Here is a 17,552-nt window from a genome sequence, read left to right on the forward strand (position 1 = left end):
CTATACATCTTGGGATAAGATGCAAGCGCGGTGACGTGCTGAATGTTTTGATTTGAAAAATAGCCATTTTGAATGATTCCAGTTTGATCCTGAACAATCACTCTAGAAGACGACCAAATTCAGTTTCTAGAGATAAGCATAGCACAAGTGCAAACTACATTTTTAAAGGCATTTAGTCCCTGGGTTTGACCGTTCGTTGTTTCTCACAATGGAAAGGTAAGCAAGTCGGTAGAAGTTAGAACGAAGATGTCTTCTTTTCCAAATCATTTGTACATGCGCATTGGTTACGATCACTGCATCGATTTTCGATCCCCCATCTACTGTCATGTTCTCATTCTACATACAATGTTATTCCACGGGAATTTAGCAATATTTGTGGTCCACTAGAACTATTCCCACGTTCGGAAGATTTCGGAGTAAATGTAATAACGAGCAGTATCGTTTGCCTGGATGTTTGCAGCTCCGGTGCTGAGTATAGTGCTGGAAACGCTGAGGTTGATGTGACTCGATCCAACCAGAAAACAAAACAACTTCTTAAAGAAAATTGCTGCACTACCAGTAAAAAGCAGACCGTTTCTCGTCGGTGCCGCCCGGAGGATGGATTTACTAATTTGAACCCGTTGAAGTTGAAACCTTATAATGCATTTACACCAATCAGTGAGTTAAGGTAGGTGCTGGAGAATGTGATACCTTTCAGTAGCTTCTGCTTTAACGATGCGTGTTTTTTTTCAGGCAATTCCCCAACAGAGTACCAGGCTCTAGCAGCTTCTGCAACTCATTTGAAGCGAACCAAAGCTTCCCTTGTGTGCGAAAAAGGCCCATCCGGTACAGCCGGCTACAAAGCGGAAAGTTTAGAAACGAACGCAGGTCTCCGTTTCTCGTGCGGTTTGATTCTATCACCAACATGGATCGAGTGCGTGTGGACGGATCGAACGGTGTGCGGTTCACTGCTTTCCGTGCAAAGAGTGGCTTTTACTCGCACGGTGTCGGTTCGCCGTACAATAACTCGTACATTGCCTCGACGTCGGATTCGTTCGGTCGTTTGCCAAAGAGTGACATCAATCCTAACAAAGCTGTCTTCACGATAGATTCAAAAACCTCCCAAATTTTGATCGTGAACCGAAATGCTTGCGAACTGCTGGGCTACAGCAGTCGGGAGCTGTGCGAAATGCAGTTCACCACCTTGCTGTTGAACAAGAACAAAATGCATGCTTCCGCGTTGGCGGAAGGGCAGCTGAACAGTGAGGATGGGACGGTGATCATCTTGAGCGGAAAAGTGGTGGAGCTGTGCACAAAGTACGACAAGAATGTGGCCGTTTCTCTGTGGGTGCGACAGATTGACAACGAAGGCCAGCGGTGCCTAGCGGTGGCTGAGCCCGTTGAGCGTAGGGTGGCGCAGCTTGTGGTCGACAAGAATGGGTACATCATATCTGGAGATAACGAAGCTTTAACGCTGTTTCAGTTGGACTCAGTGGAAAAGTTCAATGGGATGGATGTGGTGTTGCTGATCCCAGCCATACAGCTTCCGGATCCGGATAGCAGCCTAATAGCGAAGCATATCAGAAAGCAGAAAGCGACCGGTAAAACTCAAGACGGTGTTTCGTTTCCTCTGTGTTTATTGATTTCGCATCACGAAACCGGAACGGACACCACAGACAGCGGCCTATCGAATGCAAATTCACACGTATACCTTGTAACGATCTGGGTGTACACGAATTTGTCAGGATTGCTGGTCATCGACGAAAACTCTATTATAGAATCATGCAATCATCATTTTTCAATGCTAATGTTCGGCTTTCCCCAAGTAAAAACAATCGGTGAACATATAACGAAGCTCATACCAAACTTTGGTCAGGAAAGTGACTGCCTCACGCGGAGTCGAAATGCTACGCTATCTTCGCTTTGCAATGATGAATCAGAAACCGAGACTGATCACGTCGAACTGGAGACCGATAAGGAACGGTTTTTACAAAACCCCATTAACGACATCAAACAGGCGTCCGGCGATGCGATCAGCCCGATCAAGGAGCCTCGGAAAGTGTGCTTAGATTTCACATCTTCTTCCAACAATGGAAAGCGATCGGTCAACAGTTCTGCGATCGAAGGTAAAACGCATCCGGGTGGAGATGGTGGTGCCGAGCAAACTAATCCCGAAATGCTTGGGCTAAACCAGATCGGGACGGTAGTAACGGTCACAGAGAATGAAGATGTACACGGCGTGTCCGAACCAGCGGTGTTACCTTTAGGGCCTGTACCAACGAATGCACTTTACTTGGTAGATAATAGTGAGAACAATCGAAATTATGGCAACGTATCGAACAATGCACCATGTAACATTCACCTAAAGGTAAGACTGATAGAATTTAGATGGCCTTTAATTTTTGGTGGTTAAAAATTCAAACATTCCGTTTATTTGTAGGCCTGCTCTTCAAAATTACCCGTATCGTGCGTTAGTAATAATTCATGTAGTGTGCTGGCGGTGGAAGAATTCCCCAATCTAACCGAAACCGATTTGCTGACTCCAGTGAACGATAACTCGTTGTGCATGAATTTACTACATCCGAAGAATATATCCATCAATGAATCGAAAAGCCATCTTTACACATCGGAAGATATCAATTCGGCGTTGTTGAAAGACAGTACACCGGCCAGCGCACCGCCGATTATGTTAACCCCTCGGTTTGTGAAACCATACGAGCATGCCAAAGGGGGAGGATCTCTGGTGACTTCTACCCCTGATACGCATAAGCGTCATTCCGCGGGAGGTATTAACGAAATTGTACGGCAGATGGGCGTCCCAGCGAAACGCACGAGCTACGCCGATGGCAAGTACAGAGGAGAAGCCATACACCACGATGGCAACGTGATTGACATCATCTATACAATATCACACCAGCTTCTACCCTGTGGCCGAAAAGTGTACTGTATTTGGATTAGTCGAGACCCGGAATCGTCGTACAACAATCTTGAAGACGCGAACGTAACGCTCACCTTCAACAGCATCACCAGCACGATAGAGAACTCGCTTGGTCCGGGGGCCACCAAGAGCACGAATGCGACACCGGGTACCGGAGGCGCTGCCGTGAGCCAAAGTCGACCGAATTCCGTGTCCCTTGTGTCGCAGTGCGAGGAGGAGCAGGTATTTGGCGAGTATAACAAACATTACACCACGATCAAGCAAATCGGTAAGGGTGCGTACGGTTACGTGAAGCTGAGCTATCGTAACACCGATCGACTGCTCGTCATCTCCAAGTTCATACTAAAAGAAAAGCTCTGTTCGAACTTTATGATCACGAGCGACGATAAGCGCGAGATTCCGATGGAGATATACCTGCTGACACACGTGAAGCACCCAAACATTGTGACCGTGTTCGATGTTTTCGAGAACGAAAAGTTTTTCCAGCTCGTGATGGAGGTGCACGGTTCGGGCATGGATCTGTTTGAGTTTATCGATCGCCGGCCCGCCATGACGGAGACGCTCGGTTGCTACATATTCCGGCAGATTGCGAACGCAGTCGACTATCTGCACTCCCTCAATATCCTTCATCGCGACATTAAGGACGAGAACATAATCATCGATCAGCACTTTCACGTGAAACTGATCGACTTCGGGTCGGCCACGTTTATGCAGGAGGGAAAATTATTTTCCACCTTCTACGGCACCACCGAGTACTGCAGCCCGGAGGTGCTGGCCGGCAATAAGTATGCTGGGCCGGAGCTGGAGATGTGGTCACTGGGAGTTACGCTTTACGTGCTTATGTTCTTCGAGAATCCCTTCCTGGACATTGAGGAAACGCTCAAGTCGGAGCTCATCATACCGCAGGAAATAAGCCAAGAGCTGGAGTACGTTCTCCTTGCACTGCTGGATAAAAATCCCAAAACGCGCATCACCATGCGACAATTGATCGGCTGTGAGTGGATGACGCAGGAGATCAATCCCATGGCGTTCAATTTCGCTGAAATCGTGCCCTGCGAGCCGTATGAGGTGAATCCGGATAAGTACTACAATGGGCAGATTTACTCCAGCCAAACTGGACTTTCCACGTCTCCGCACAGTTTGTCGCTGGTAGACGACGAGGACGACGGCGAAGACGAAGACGATGAGCATCACGCACACATCGACGATTCGTTCGTTGACCCGGAGGAGCTGCAAGAGGACGACATTTGTCCACTGATGCACGACGATGAAATAAAACAGGATCGATCTTATGGTAAGATCACGTCAACAGAAAAAAGCATTTACCAGCAAACTTATGTCTTGTAAATATTTTAAGGAATGTGTGATAGCAGACTGACGAAAGGAATACACTCGCTTACGATGCAGGATCATCCGGAGACAAAGTCTACACCGTGCCACAGCCATCGCAGCCTAGTCATGCCTCCTTCCGTCGATGTCCCAGCTATGCCGAAGTCAGCGGTTTTGAGTACAGGTAAATTAAGTCCTTGCTTCGACTGTCGTGAAAGTTGTTTCCCTGTGTCTGTTCCTTCCCTGTATAACCCTCCGGTGGCAGTCGTACCCGTGCCTGCGCCTGGGTGCAGTAAAGTTTGTACAGTTGAACCTAACACCAAAGTCTCGTCTGCCACGAGCAACGGTAGCAGCAACAGCGTCATTGTTTGTGCTAACGATAGTCATTGTGGTGTACATTGTACTGCTAGCCTTATGACAGAGACAGAGGCTTGTAGTTCGCCAACGGCCATAAAAGCACTGTCTACCCCGTCACTTCTTTCGCTGCAAGTCACCAGTATCCCAGCAGAGAACTACAACAAACGTGGACCGAACCGTCAGTCCCTGTGTGACTCGAGCTGTTCCACCACCCCGTCCCTCGTGCTACCGACATCTTCTGTGTTGATGTGCACCATGATGCCCTATTCGGTGCTCACTAGCGCCGACAGCTGTTGCAGCAGCATAACCAACGTCAGCAGCAGCTACAGCCCAGACAGGCACTATCGTATGCGTTGCCATGACGATACGGTCAACAGTAGTGCAGCCGATACACCTACCAACTGCTGTTCGCAGGAGTTATTGGACACGGCCATCTGTGTGAAACCGCTGAAGAAAAAGGGCACACTAGATGACGCTTCGTCGAACGTGCTATTATTGGACACCCGGCACTATGCACCCTCGTCGGCCTCCACCAGCCCCTGCAGTTCGCTTACGTCCTCCAAATCGGAGAACAATATTTTCGACGGTAGCTTTTCTACGTTCAGCTCCATCTACGACGTGGTCAGCATGGACAGTGTGACCGATGCGGCCAGTGTGACGGCCGCCGACAATGCAGTACTTTTTCCGTTCCACGGTTGTGCCATTGACGATCTCTCACGGCCCTCTCCACCACCGCCACCTCCCGGATTCCACGATTTTGGTCCCGCTAGTGGTGGCGGTGGTGGTAGCGCAGTCGCAAGCGCACGCAAACGAGAGGATCGGAAATAGTCAGAATAATTGATCTAAACTTCCACCAGTGTCGTGTCGTGGCTTCAAACACCCCTCCGCTGGTGGGACTTTAGTTAAAACTGCTAAAAACGCTCCGAAATTTTGTATACAACCCACGACTGTCTCGTCGTCTTTTAGCGTCCCGTGAATCTGTGATCCTTCTGTGGTTATTTGTATGAAAAGTTCTACTGGCATGATTCGCCCTTGGCGCCACATGACCATCGCGAATTTATGGACTTAGTCATTATTTTCCTAATCATTTTTGCTACGACCAAAACCGATCCAATCATCTGCTTTCTGGGACGTCGTTGCGTTTATTCTACGTCTCAGCAGAACGTTGTGCATTGTGCAGAAATAACAAATCTTTGAAATGTTACTAGCGTAACAAAACTTTTTGTGTGCAATATTTTTTTAGATCAATTTAAATGCATGTCCGGTAAGAAAACTGAATCGTATCAACATAAAAATATGAAGTCTGACGTTTGGTGATTATTGGACACACTGTCCTGAAAAATGTTACAAAAGCAACCATCGCTTAGAAACCTGTAAGTCCATCTCCTGGAAAATGTTTGAGTTGTCAATCGTTAGCCTTTGGTAATTTAAAACGTTGGTGCATTAAGCCACGTGGTCTATAAACTCCAATGAAGAGAAATATTTTGGCTAAGGTGCTAAAATTCTCTAAGAAAATCTATTCATAACAAAGTGCGCTAGCTTTTAAAGCAACTACATACAATGCCGAAAGGAATCAATTGAAAAGGCATTACACTACGAGAATAATACAAACAGTAGAATAAATCCCGCAATATAAACGATGATATACTATAACGAGAAGCATTATTAGACTACCCATAACAGCACGCATAGCGTTAGCAAAACGGCTTCTAACCAACTAATGTTACAAAAACGTCATTTTAAAGTAGTTCTTTATGTTGTAATTTACTAACTGTAACCATGTGATTGGTTTGTTTTAGTAGAATTTGATATAATTGTTTCGTTTTTGTGTACATACTACAATGTTTGCTCTTTTCCCACTTCTGATGGTTAAACTGTCGAGTAACTTTGAAATAACACCTGTGTAACCAGAATCATTTACTGTTTCCTCTGTATCTGTTCCCAACACCATGCAATGTGAGGTCCGGTACATTTCTAGCCCATTTCTAATGATACGATGATTTTCCGATAAATAATAGGCCAAAGTATGAATTGTGTTAAAGACGAACAAAATGTTGCACAAGCAGACCCGGATGATGCCGCAGATCCGGTCGATGAGCAGACCGCGCATCCTCATACGCAGTGCAAGGGCGGTGGTGAAGCTGTTTTCGAAAACGATTCCGTGCCAACATTCCTGGTTCAGAAGGAGATTAGTAGTAATACAGAGAACAACGAACAGCAGACGGTCAGTATGAACGGCCATGCGCAGAATCATGCGAGCCTCGGTAATCTTTGCGATCGAGAAGAAATCTCATTCCCTACGGAAAACCCTACGATCAATGTCGAACTGACGCCAGCGATAGAAGATGAGTACGAGAATGAAACATTTGAAGATGATGGCGAAGATTGATCAAGCAGAACTTTGCCCAAAATAGACTTTCAGCCTTGCTTTCGTATCTATTATATCGTATCAACCGATCCTAGTCAGTGCAATTTTAAACACGATTTTGTTCCTGAGCCTACTTTGTTACAAAATTGTTCAACAAACGATCGCTTAGCTCCATCTAAATCATTATGATGTGAACGTAATCTCGATGCGATCTTGGATTGAGAGTTACATAAAGTGCGCACAGAAAATCCATTAACAAAGAAACAAAGTTAGAAACTTGTAGATCATTAGGAATAAATAAATAGGCAGGGTCCGCGCAGTAGGTTTAACTAGAACAATTATATTCACATCATCAAAAAAAAAAAAGGTAACAAGACCGTGGAAGATGAAAGGTATTCCCCGCGCATGGACCGCTTCTAGTTAATCATCTCATAACACGAAATTAGTACACAAACAAGTAAGCTAAAGCTAAGAGAAGAGATACTATACCATTGTTGCAACTGAAGAAACATTAATGCTGTCAAGATTTCAAATATGTTATATGCATTGTTGGTGCACTGCTACAATGAAACAAGTTTTATAAAAAAGGTACTTTAAAGTTTTGTTTCGATTCCATTTTGAATTGCTCCGGAAAGAAAATAGCGTCGCGCAGGAGTCATCATTGGTCGTTTTCAAAAGCACTCATCAACGTGAATGTTTCCTACCAAACCGTATTTGTATTGCTTCGACTAGGTGAACTTTATTAATTGGATGCTTATTAATTGTACAGTGGCTGCACACACTGTAGAGACAGCTACATTTTACATTACAGTAGATACGTTTCGGTAACTGTACGTTACGATATATTTTATAGACACTTTCAACGATGTATTATGCGGGTAATGATGCATTCAATTGATACACTGTGGATGTTTACTATGAGTAAACTATGAGTAGTATATATTTCAATCAGACAACATGCGACTTGCGTTTGCTACCCACTGCACAACGAACTATATAGCTCGTTTTTACTTTGCAAACTTTCCGTCGCACAAACTCATAAAACATTGCATCAAACTTGTCCGAATGAAGTTTGTTCCGCAATGAAGCCCATGGCGTAATTTGACTAACAAACTACGAGATTCCGAAAATTCGGCTAGCTTTATGTCCGTTTGAGAACGTACCTACCAGAATCAGCTTCTACTACTATTACTCGGTGCAAGCAGCGATGATTCTTACAGCCTAAAAATATATTGTCCCAAGCGTTTTCACTTTGTGTCCCGAAAATGCGTAACATTTTCATACCATTTGGACCATTCGCTACCGTAGCCAAGTATAAAGCTGTGACGGGAGATGCACATCGAAACTGTGTTCGAATTGATGCCTTTATAGACTGATTATAATGAAAAGTATTATTTTTGACTCCTTACTTGGCATGCTAAGAACTGCCTTGAAAAGAAAATCGTACTAGGATGATATTCTAAAAAACCTGGTTGTGGATGCATGAACATTTGAATGTCCGTTTGAATAAGAGAGGGCTCCGTCGATGTGGCAAGCCATGTGAAATGTATTGCTACAGGTTGAAGAGGGTTTGTTTGGATGATGTTTAAAAAATATCCAGTTCTAGATTGTCATCGTTCCGCTCCCAGTACCCTCCTTTGTAGATCCAGTCCTCTTGTTTCGTGTAGGCGTTGATGTCCTGCTTGAACCACCTTAATAAAGAAAGAGTAGAAGAAATTAGTCAACCACCAACGACGCTTAGCATACCATCTACATGCATCTTCTTACCGTGGAAAGACGACCAGATCTTCCTGTGCCTTTTTGCTTTTCTTTCGATTTTCTCGTTGTTTCTCCTCGAGGCGCGTCTTCTCCGCCGCTGCCCCATCCAAATCACCTTGCTCCAGCTTGCGGATGTCCGGGCGAAGGCGCGAATCGGTCGGGCAGAGTGCGCGCGGTTGCTTCATGCGATCCTCGAGTTGGTTCAGGGACATTGCAAAGTTGGTGAACTGGTAAAAGTCGGCCGTATTGGATGGGCGCGGTTCGGCCTCCCAGAGCGTGGTGGAATTGGGAATATCGATCGAGTATGTGGAGTCACTTTTCGGGATGTCGCCCTCCGATGGCTCTGGGATATCATCGGACTGGAAAAAAGTCATACATTAGCCATAAACAAATGCGATCGAAAGAGAAGATCCGATTCTAAACGTACCTCTTGAATGGATAAACTTTTAAACGAACTCATCTTTAAACTGTTCAGTTTGGATAACACCTTGCGCGGCGTGTTGCCGGGTGATTCGTTGGGACTTTTGCTTCGCTCATCCCCGGAACGCCGGAACTTGTGAGCGTTTTCCTTTATGTACTCCTCGTACGACACATAGTCGGTGCATTTGATGAACTCGGTCCACTTGCCGTACAGGAAATGTGTTTTGCGTTTGCTGAAACATGGGAAAAAATGGTCCAGTTAATAAGTACCACTTTTGGGGCCCACGAAGTAGTCATCCACTTGGCGACTCACTTCCGATCGGTGATGTGACCCTCGACCCGGTGCAAATCCTTATTGTTCCAGCCGGACGGTTTGAAGTTGAGCGTTGCCTTCATCCCGTGCTGGTGGCTGACGACTTCCATCATACCGTACTGCTCGATCCACAGTTTGCCCACGATGACGTTGTGAACGCAACAGTTCACGTTGCTCCAGGAGTACGCTTCGTTGAGCTTCGGGAACTCCACGGTGACGACGCCTTTCGGCTGTATTTCCACACTTTTGCCCCAGAACTTGAGCTTCGGGTGGATGGAGCCGTGAAACTTGAAACTATCCGAGTCGGCGTGGAATGCAGAAATCGGTGGATGATGGGACACCTAAAAGTACATCGCACATTTGGGGTTTGAGTAATCGCTTGATGAATACCACCACAAACATTCCCAGCACCGAACCTGTTCGCATATGATCCGGAAGTCGGGGCGCGTCAGCTCGTACGTTTCACCGAGCAGCGGATTGAACGGCTTGCCAAGCCGTTCCCAGTTCGAGGCGAGTGCTGACACCGCAAACGCCGACACGTACTTCAGACGCTCCAGCGGGGTAGGTTGTTCCGATGCCACACGCAAAAGTCGAGCATATTCCATATACTCAGTCATGCGCTGAAGGAAGCTTCAGAAGAACGACATTAAGAATAAATGATTAAAAATGCTACGTCTCCTGTTTGCTATTCAGTTTGATTTAGAAAGTTACCTTAGAGGTTCGTTAAACACGACAGGCATCGTTATCTTGCTGAGTTCCTTTCCAATGCAATTCTTTAGTACTGCCCAGATGTTGAAGTCATTGCGCGAGAACATAGGAACCGGAAGCGATGTTCTGGAAGTATGGTTATACACAACAACGAAACTTCTGCACTAGTTCTCGTGTTATATTCAGAACGTTATGTTAGAGTAGGTGAAAGTATAGTCAAGATATTAAGTAAAAGGGGATGTGGCATGTTCGAATGTAAGTACGGATATGAATAATTAACAATTGTTTTTAATGTGGTGCGGAGTGAGTGCGGTTTTGTAAAATTAATTTCCTTGTCGATAGTGATGCTCTTGAATCGTTTAGATTGGTGAATTCTCCAAACAAAAGCAAATAAGTATCCTTCAGGGTTAGAATTTTGTATTAATGAAACTATTGAGCTTGTAGCGCAAACGTCTGGCGTTTCTTTGTCTTTTGTAGTAGTTAACAACCACTACTCTGTACTAAGAGCACCTTTGTCGTATGTAAGTTTATTCTCTATTATCGATAGAGCACCTAAGGTACATTTTCGGACCTAAGCAGCCTATGGCGATGCACAGCGGGAAGGAGTTTCAGTATATTTTTGGAGTAGTGTACACGGAAATACATTGAAAATTTGAATTAACATGGAAACATATAGATGACGAAAAACACACCAGACTAGAACAAACACACATAATGCACCATAGGTGGCGAGGGTGATTGAAGGAAGTAAGGTTTGTGGTGTAAACTTACATCGCTAGCAGTATAATGAACCGTAATCAACACAGTATACGAACAGAAAACTACCGTGAAACGTGCTTTTCTCCGGTGTGTTAAGGTACACTTGGTACTTGGCTGGGATAAGACTAAATGGTTGCAACATTTTGCATTAGGCTCAGGACAACTATATATGTATATATATAAGAGTAAATTGTTAAGGTTTGTTCGTTTTGCGGGGCAACATAGTGTGTTAGGCTTGGCGTTATGCAGTTAGTTAATTATCGTTTGTAAACTAAGTCAAAAAAGAACTGTTACATTACAAGCAGTTTGCTAAATATTTGTTACGTCATATTTACCTGAGATTGTCACACTGGTCATTTTTTTCATTTACAACTCTCTCTGCCATATTAGGTCAAACAACCCGCTTTGCGAAGTTGAAATTGTACTTGGAAAAACTAGTGACCAGCAAGGATAGTGAGGGAAAAAAGTGTATGCAGATCTGCAATTAACTTAATATCCAAAGCTTCCCTTTCGACTCACAGCTTTTCTCCAATTTTCTTCTTTTTTTTTGCTCTCTCGAGATCTCTTATGTGCTGGCGTCACACTTATGCTTATGTACGTTTTGATTTCCGCGATATGCTCTCCTATTTCTTCCGTAACCGTTACGATGCTGCGAGTCCAAGTCACGATTTCATATCATCACTATCGGTTCCATGCCAACTAAAACAAAAACATAGATCAATTAAATCGTACATTTGCATGATGGTATTCAAAATATAAAATAAAATATAGAGATTATCAAATTCTCACAAAGCTCAATGCGTTCAAAAAGAGATCTAAGCAACAACTCAAAAACAAATCGAAATATTTGCGATGTTCATTTTTCTTTTGCCTCTGGGGTCAGTTTTCTCATTTCAACATAACATACAGGTTCAACGATTCCGTTTCTTCTGCATGAGCTGCTGCATGAGATGTGGAACGGATTGCGATAATCAACAGAGGCGGTCTTCGACCTTGAACATATTTCATGACGATGATCCTGCTTTACCGCCTCCGAAAGCATGTTGCATTATCCTGTACCTTTGACAGTGTACGTGGGAGTCAATGAAGATTCTACGCAACATACCAACACCAACACCTATTCGGTGGCCAATTTTACACGGCTAAGGACATATAAACACGGTACAGCAAATCGAAACACACAGGTGGCTGTAAAGTAAGTTATGTTTGCCATTGGACAGAGGAAAAATAGATTTGAAGAAACGACACACGAAAAAGATGGGGCTAGAAAATTGAAGGAAAACGAGAAGAACGAAGTTGATGGATTGAGCAAATTTGCGATTCCTCCTACGTATTTGCCAGCACTGGGCGGGTTGTTTTCCACGTTTTTCGCAATACGATAAGAAATATTTTGGGTGGAAGCGCGCTCGGTTCATGAGAGTAACATTATGACACAATCAAAACCAATGATTTTCACTTACAATTGTCCGTTTGCACGGGTTATTTTTAATGTAGATTTGTTTCGACTGAATTGAATAACAGTTTCGAACATGAAGTGCGCAATGGATGAGAACGGTAGTCACTCCCTTGTAGAACTTTCATGGCCACTGGACCGCTTATAAGCTGATGGCAATACAATTTGCAGACAGTATTTATTCACCCGTTTTTCACTGGTGTCAACGGGGAACCAAATCTAGCCTACTCTTGTGTAGCACAACAGTTGAAACCACTTTTCCGGGATGCAAGTTTCCATTCACAAGCACGAACAGATTTTTCACGTACTACACGCTGCCGAGTGTGCCATGAAATGAGGAGAAAATGGGAAGGCTCACGAGGCATCGCCGTTCATAAAATCTGTAGCACTTTCTCATTCTCAGCTGTAGGATGTGAGGACATTTAAATGAATGTAAGGATAAAAGGAAAACCTTCCCACTCGGAGAGGGATAGGAAGAAAGTAGCGCATGCGCTAAAGGAGCGCTCGTCGGTTCATTTCAGGCTGCAAACAAGTGGCCATGGAAGGGAGCATACGCCCCAACAACGTAACAAACGAAAGGGAACCTCCGGGATTAAGTGAAAGAGTAACGAAAAGCAAAAGAATCAATTTTGAGCACTAGAATTACAATCGATTCCGGTAAATCTTACACACCTATTCATCAGAATATACTCGTAATGGAGTTCTAATCTCATCAATTCACCTCTTCCATTCCTGTTTCTGTGTGTTTGAATCCAATCGAAGTATCTTAGGTTTATTTCGCTCGTTTATTTTACACTAAGTTGGTCTACATATGGTATATTGAGACACACTACTTAATCAACACACATTCCTTGGACTATTAGTAAGTTAACCTCCAGGTTTCACCAACGAAGCCACACTGGTACGTACATGAATGGTATGAATAATGACTTTTAGCACCATTAGGAATGAATTTATCCTTTCACTCTCTTCCGAGTGCCCGTTAAAAGTGACTACTCAGTATAGTGTTTAAAACAAAAGTAAATATTTCAAGTCCAAATGGTTTCATTACTCTCTCCAACGTTTTAAAACATGAGTTAACGCTTAATTAACGTGTCAGTGGAGATATTTTTTGGTCATAATAATATATAAACTACTAAAAAAAAGAAAAAAAGAAGGATACAGTTAATGTTTAACATTATTTTTTATTGGAGTAGATTCTAAGTATTTGAATTTTCAACAGCGGAAGTTTAATTCATTTCCATCATTGTTGAGTCTGGTCGGGTATCAATGCACCTGCAGTACATAAGACAGAGATAACATCTGCTAACGAGCCGTAGTTTTGCATGATCTTTGCTGATCCTTAAGGATGTCAATTCTGTTGGACGAAATAAAAGATAACATGGTTAGTGAAGCTATCTGAATGGAATCTAGGTTAGTAATGTGTTTACGTTTTAAATCAGTTTTTCTAATTAGCAACACGAATCATGATAAGTTCATAAGAGGTGTCAGAAATATTGTAAGCTTTGAGATCATCATACGATGTTAGTGATATAGTTGAACAATAATTTGACTATCAATTACCTGGAGATGCATGCATTCTTCAGTTTACGGGGGATGCATTCAGAATGCTCTCTATGTGGGTCTTTTACTGTGTAAAGAAAGGAATCTTTCCGTTGCTGTCCGAGTTTGTAGATGTGCCCGACCGATTCTTCACCACATCCCCCCGTCCCGTAGCATCCATTCGGATCGGATATTTTCCTTTGCGGAGGTTGTACCACTAACCATGGGAAAGGTTGTTTTTACTGCCAAGCATCCGCGACGACATGGTTGGAAAATGGGTTTCTAAGCCTTCGTATGCCGGTGAAGTTAGATGGAGTTGAATCTGTGAGAAGAACGAAGAAAACATGACGACTTAGTGATGGCTTCATAATGGGATTAAGACGGGAAAATGTTATCGGTTTGTATCAGTTTTTCTAATTAGCAACACGAATCATGATAAGTTCATAAGAGGTGTCAGAAATATGGTAAGCTTTGTAGATCATCATACGATGTTAGTAGTATTGTTGAACAATCATTTGATTATCAATTACCTGGAGATGTGCATGCATTCTTTCGTTTTCGAGGGATGCATTCCAAATTATTTTGTACAATTCATCTACAACATGAATCAAGCCCCTTTTCAAAGGTTTCTTCAAGGTTCGCTGCAGATGTTAAGTTATGCGTAGATCTGTGAGAAGAATGAAGAAAACAACATGTTCAGTGATGGCTTTGTAATAGGATTATGCCTGGGAAATGCTTCCGTTTTGAATCAGTTTTTCTAATTAGCAACACGAATCATGATAAATTCATAAGAGGTGTCAGAAATGGTAAGCTATGTAGATCATCATTCGGTGCTAGAAATCGTACTTGACAATTAGGACTATCAATTACCTTGGAGTTGCATGATTTTGAGGATCCGGCTAACCACGAAAAACCGGGAGCCTCAGCTTGTCCCATTCATTCGCCGGTCGAAGATTCTGTTGAAAGAGCAGAAAACTGTGTTTAGCAAACTGCAGATGCTGCGATAATCCGTTTTAAATCGTTCAGCGCTACGTCGGCCCCGTGGGGCCGACAGTGTTCTTCCCCGTAAGGCGGCGTCGGTGTGCTCGGGCCGACAGAGCCTGTTGGGTAGGCCGGCGTTTCTACAAATCGCTGGCAGAATGGAAAGCAGTGCAATTTGGGCATAGCGCTTAACGTGTTAAATAAGCAGTACGAAACATTGTTAATTCATAAGAGGTGTTACACAGAATATATCAAAGCGATTGACACGCTATTTCGGCGCATCCCTTTTTCATTTTGTGAGGTTACTTACTCGAGCGGTACTTCGAGGTACCTTTCGTGATCCCGCATAGATACACCGTGATCGTCTTCTGTTTAACTTAAAACTATTCGCCATGTGGGAAGCGTATCTTTGCATTTAATTTAGCAGCTAACATTTTCTTGCGTAAAACACTCCCGACTGGTTAACTTCACTTTTTACGAATGGTTCAAGTATTGACATTTTTGACACAAATGAAAGTGACTTCCGGTCGAATTGACAGTTCATTTTTTCAGCAGTCAGGCAGAACCGTACAAATGTTTCCATTCTCGTCGGGTTTAATTTAAATTTGAAAAACTTTCAGCAAATAAGAATTTATTTTGTAGTTTACAGGTAAATGCAGAAATAAAGGGTTTTACTTGTTTCCTTACAGTAGGTTGCTTAAGTTAAAAATACAAATAATCGTTTCAATCTTTTAAACGTAACATAAAATGATCGTTTACATTGCGCGTGCGCGAAATGTAAATTTAGTTTCGGTGAGAATTTGCTGTTTGTTTCGAAACATCTTGGCTGGAAATGTGTTAAATTGGCTCATTCCAAATTGTAGAATGCAAAATCTGCGATTTTCCTTAATCACCATGAAATCATTACTGTGTGTTACTGTTTTATACATAGTTTCATCAGTCCGAAGCGAAGAAACCATCGTCGTTACGGATGATGTGGCCGTGTCCGAGTTGTTCTCGTTTCGCGTAGAACCTCGCCTTTTCAACTGGACCTACGAAGGTCTTAGCGAACAGTTTCAATACAGGACGTCTCTAGCAAATAAACCAGATTTGCCCGCATGGGTCCGCTACATGTACAGCACGGAGTACCATTCCGGCTTTCTGTACGGCACACCACCGGTCAAAACCTCCGACTCCAAAGTGCCCATCGAAATAATTGCCCTCAATCGCCTGACGTACGAGACGAAGCGGATGGTGCTCCTTCTATCGGTGCATCGGAAGAAACCGGCCAAAAACTCGATCCAGATGAAGATAGACAACCTCAACTGGGTGCACATGATGGATCCGGGACGTATAGAAAACCTTAAAAACATCTTCCGCAACGACCTGTGGCCAGAGAGCCGCCCCGATTTACATGTCGTGTTTATGGATTCAGCCGTTAAGCTTGGCGCGAGACTTCCGCTTCGTCCTCAGCAACGCGAAGGGGTTGTCGTTCATCTCGGCAGCAATGCGGACTTCTCCGACAGGATGCTGGATCTCCACAAGGAAGTGAAACCGCTTTACAAAATACCTTCCTGCACCTACAAACGCACCTCCGTTCAGACGACCTTTGAGAATTCGGGATTCAAACTAGATTGGTGTGCCTTCCGCTTGGTAACACAAAATAGAGAAACACTACTAACCGGTTAAGGTTAATAACTAAACCCCACTACTTCTGGTTTCAGACGGCTACCGAGGACGATATTACCGCGTTGCCCCACCATCCTGTAGATAACTTGAAGCACGGCGGCGGCCGTAAGGATGTTCACGGACAGCACATGATGAAATGGGACGCGCCGCACAAGTCGGAACTCCCGGAACGTAACTACAGCGACGAGGTGGCCATATCCTTCGCTATTCCGGGCATGATTTTCGCCCTACTTCTCTGCGGACTGACCATCATTCTTTGCTTCCAGCACGAAAAACTGTAAGCACTTGTTTCCCCTTTCTGTGCAGCTTACTTTTATTTTTATGTTGAGCCATTTTTCGTTCCGTATTTGATTATTTGTTTCCATTTGTTTGCTACAGCCAGGATGACGATTCTGAGTATTATTTCAATTATGTTTTCTTCATTTGTGCTGATTTCGTTAGGTAAAAGAAATCCTTTAAACTCGCATCGAGCACAGTTGCATGAAATAATAATGAATCTGCTTCTCCTTTGTTTCCCATTCCATCCGAGCCGATCTAGGATGCAGAAAAGTTCCAAACACGAGTACAGCATGGCAGCGTCGAACGTCCAAATGGTGCAATACTCACCGGACGATATTCAATCGACCATCAAGCTGAAAAGCATCCGTGACGCACCGTTCGACGACAACCTTTCGATAAGGTAAGTGGCGTTACCGTTACTGGACGATTGCGATCTAATGTTCTGACTTCGCTTCCTACAAACGTAAGCAGCCCAACGGACAGTTTTTATCGGGAGGGAAGTCCCCACATCGGTAACATGTACATGCGGCCGAAGCCACCGCCCTACAAGCTGACCGGGAACAGCAAATCCCCGGCACCAGTTCAGCGCAATGGAGGAATTGAAATATGACAATCGGAGCCAAGAATATTATTTTGTTAGATTCTCAAGTGTGTTTGGTGAACAAGATCTGCATAAAAACGCCTATTAGTGTTGGAAAAA

General features: G+C 43.7%; 3 protein-coding genes and 1 long non-coding RNA gene across 4 annotated transcripts; 2 read left to right on the plus strand and 2 right to left on the minus strand.

Moving 5' to 3' along the window:
* Positions 1–140: 140 nt before the first annotated feature.
* LOC131265366 (PAS domain-containing serine/threonine-protein kinase) lies at positions 141–7,413 on the plus strand. The gene is made up of 6 exons (XM_058267625.1): positions 141–216; positions 461–667; positions 733–2,347; positions 2,420–4,211; positions 4,275–4,430; positions 6,622–7,413. The coding sequence occupies exons 1-6, from the start codon at positions 209–211 to the stop codon at positions 6,990–6,992; spliced, it is 4,149 nt and encodes a 1,382-aa protein (XP_058123608.1). The 5' UTR covers positions 141–208; the 3' UTR covers positions 6,993–7,413.
* Positions 7,414–7,686: 273 nt separating this feature from the next.
* On the minus strand, positions 7,687–12,627 carry LOC131262978 (oxysterol-binding protein-related protein 2). The gene is made up of 8 exons (XM_058265089.1): positions 12,390–12,627; positions 11,265–11,628; positions 10,174–10,296; positions 9,879–10,092; positions 9,463–9,803; positions 9,157–9,382; positions 8,739–9,088; positions 7,687–8,662 (listed from the first exon to the last, which is right to left on the minus strand). The coding sequence occupies exons 2-8, from the start codon at positions 11,312–11,314 to the stop codon at positions 8,557–8,559; spliced, it is 1,410 nt and encodes a 469-aa protein (XP_058121072.1). The 5' UTR covers positions 11,315–11,628; positions 12,390–12,627; the 3' UTR covers positions 7,687–8,556.
* Positions 12,628–13,576: 949 nt separating this feature from the next.
* LOC131265549 (uncharacterized) lies at positions 13,577–15,366 on the minus strand. The gene is made up of 5 exons (XR_009178277.1): positions 15,216–15,366; positions 14,795–14,880; positions 14,455–14,591; positions 13,946–14,246; positions 13,577–13,739 (listed from the first exon to the last, which is right to left on the minus strand). It is a non-coding gene; the product is annotated as an uncharacterized LOC131265549 (long non-coding RNA).
* Positions 15,367–15,799: 433 nt separating this feature from the next.
* Positions 15,800–17,521, plus strand: LOC131265368 (epsilon-sarcoglycan). Its single transcript, XM_058267626.1, has 5 exons — positions 15,800–16,537; positions 16,609–16,850; positions 16,952–17,014; positions 17,112–17,252; positions 17,324–17,521. Exons 1-5 carry the CDS (start codon positions 15,800–15,802, stop codon positions 17,460–17,462), a joined length of 1,323 nt encoding a protein of 440 aa, XP_058123609.1. The 3' UTR covers positions 17,463–17,521.
* The last annotated feature ends 31 nt before the right edge of the window (positions 17,522–17,552 follow it).

This window comes from Anopheles coustani, chromosome 2 (genome assembly GCF_943734705.1).
Source record: "Anopheles coustani chromosome 2, idAnoCousDA_361_x.2, whole genome shotgun sequence".
Taxonomy (NCBI): Eukaryota; Metazoa; Arthropoda; class Insecta; order Diptera; family Culicidae; genus Anopheles; species Anopheles coustani.

What these genes read in the sequence shown, in the direction of transcription:
- LOC131265366 (XM_058267625.1), top strand. An exon ending in ACACCAATCAGTGAGTTAAG is followed by an intron (nt 668 to 732) that starts GTAGGTGCTGGA and finishes GTTTTTTTTCAG; the next exon opens with GCAATTCCCCAACAGAGTAC. An exon ending in GTCAGCGGTTTTGAGTACAG is followed by an intron (nt 4,431 to 6,621) that starts GTAAATTAAGTC and finishes GATAAATAATAG; the next exon opens with GCCAAAGTATGAATTGTGTT.
- LOC131262978 (XM_058265089.1), bottom strand. Translation starts at nt 11,314, where the DNA reads ATGGCAGAGAGAGTTGTAAATGAAAAAAATGACCAGTGTGACAATCTC. An exon ending in GTGTTTAACGAACCTCTAAG is followed by an intron (nt 10,093 to 10,173) that starts GTAACTTTCTAA and finishes GTTCTTCTGAAG; the next exon opens with CTTCCTTCAGCGCATGACTG. An exon ending in TCCGGATCATATGCGAACAG is followed by an intron (nt 9,804 to 9,878) that starts GTTCGGTGCTGG and finishes ATGTACTTTTAG; the next exon opens with GTGTCCCATCATCCACCGAT.
- LOC131265368 (XM_058267626.1), top strand. Translation starts at nt 15,800, where the DNA reads ATGAAATCATTACTGTGTGTTACTGTTTTATACATAGTTTCATCAGTC. An exon ending in ATTGGTGTGCCTTCCGCTTG is followed by an intron (nt 16,538 to 16,608) that starts GTAACACAAAAT and finishes TTCTGGTTTCAG; the next exon opens with ACGGCTACCGAGGACGATAT. An exon ending in TGCTTCCAGCACGAAAAACT is followed by an intron (nt 16,851 to 16,951) that starts GTAAGCACTTGT and finishes TGTTTGCTACAG; the next exon opens with CCAGGATGACGATTCTGAGT.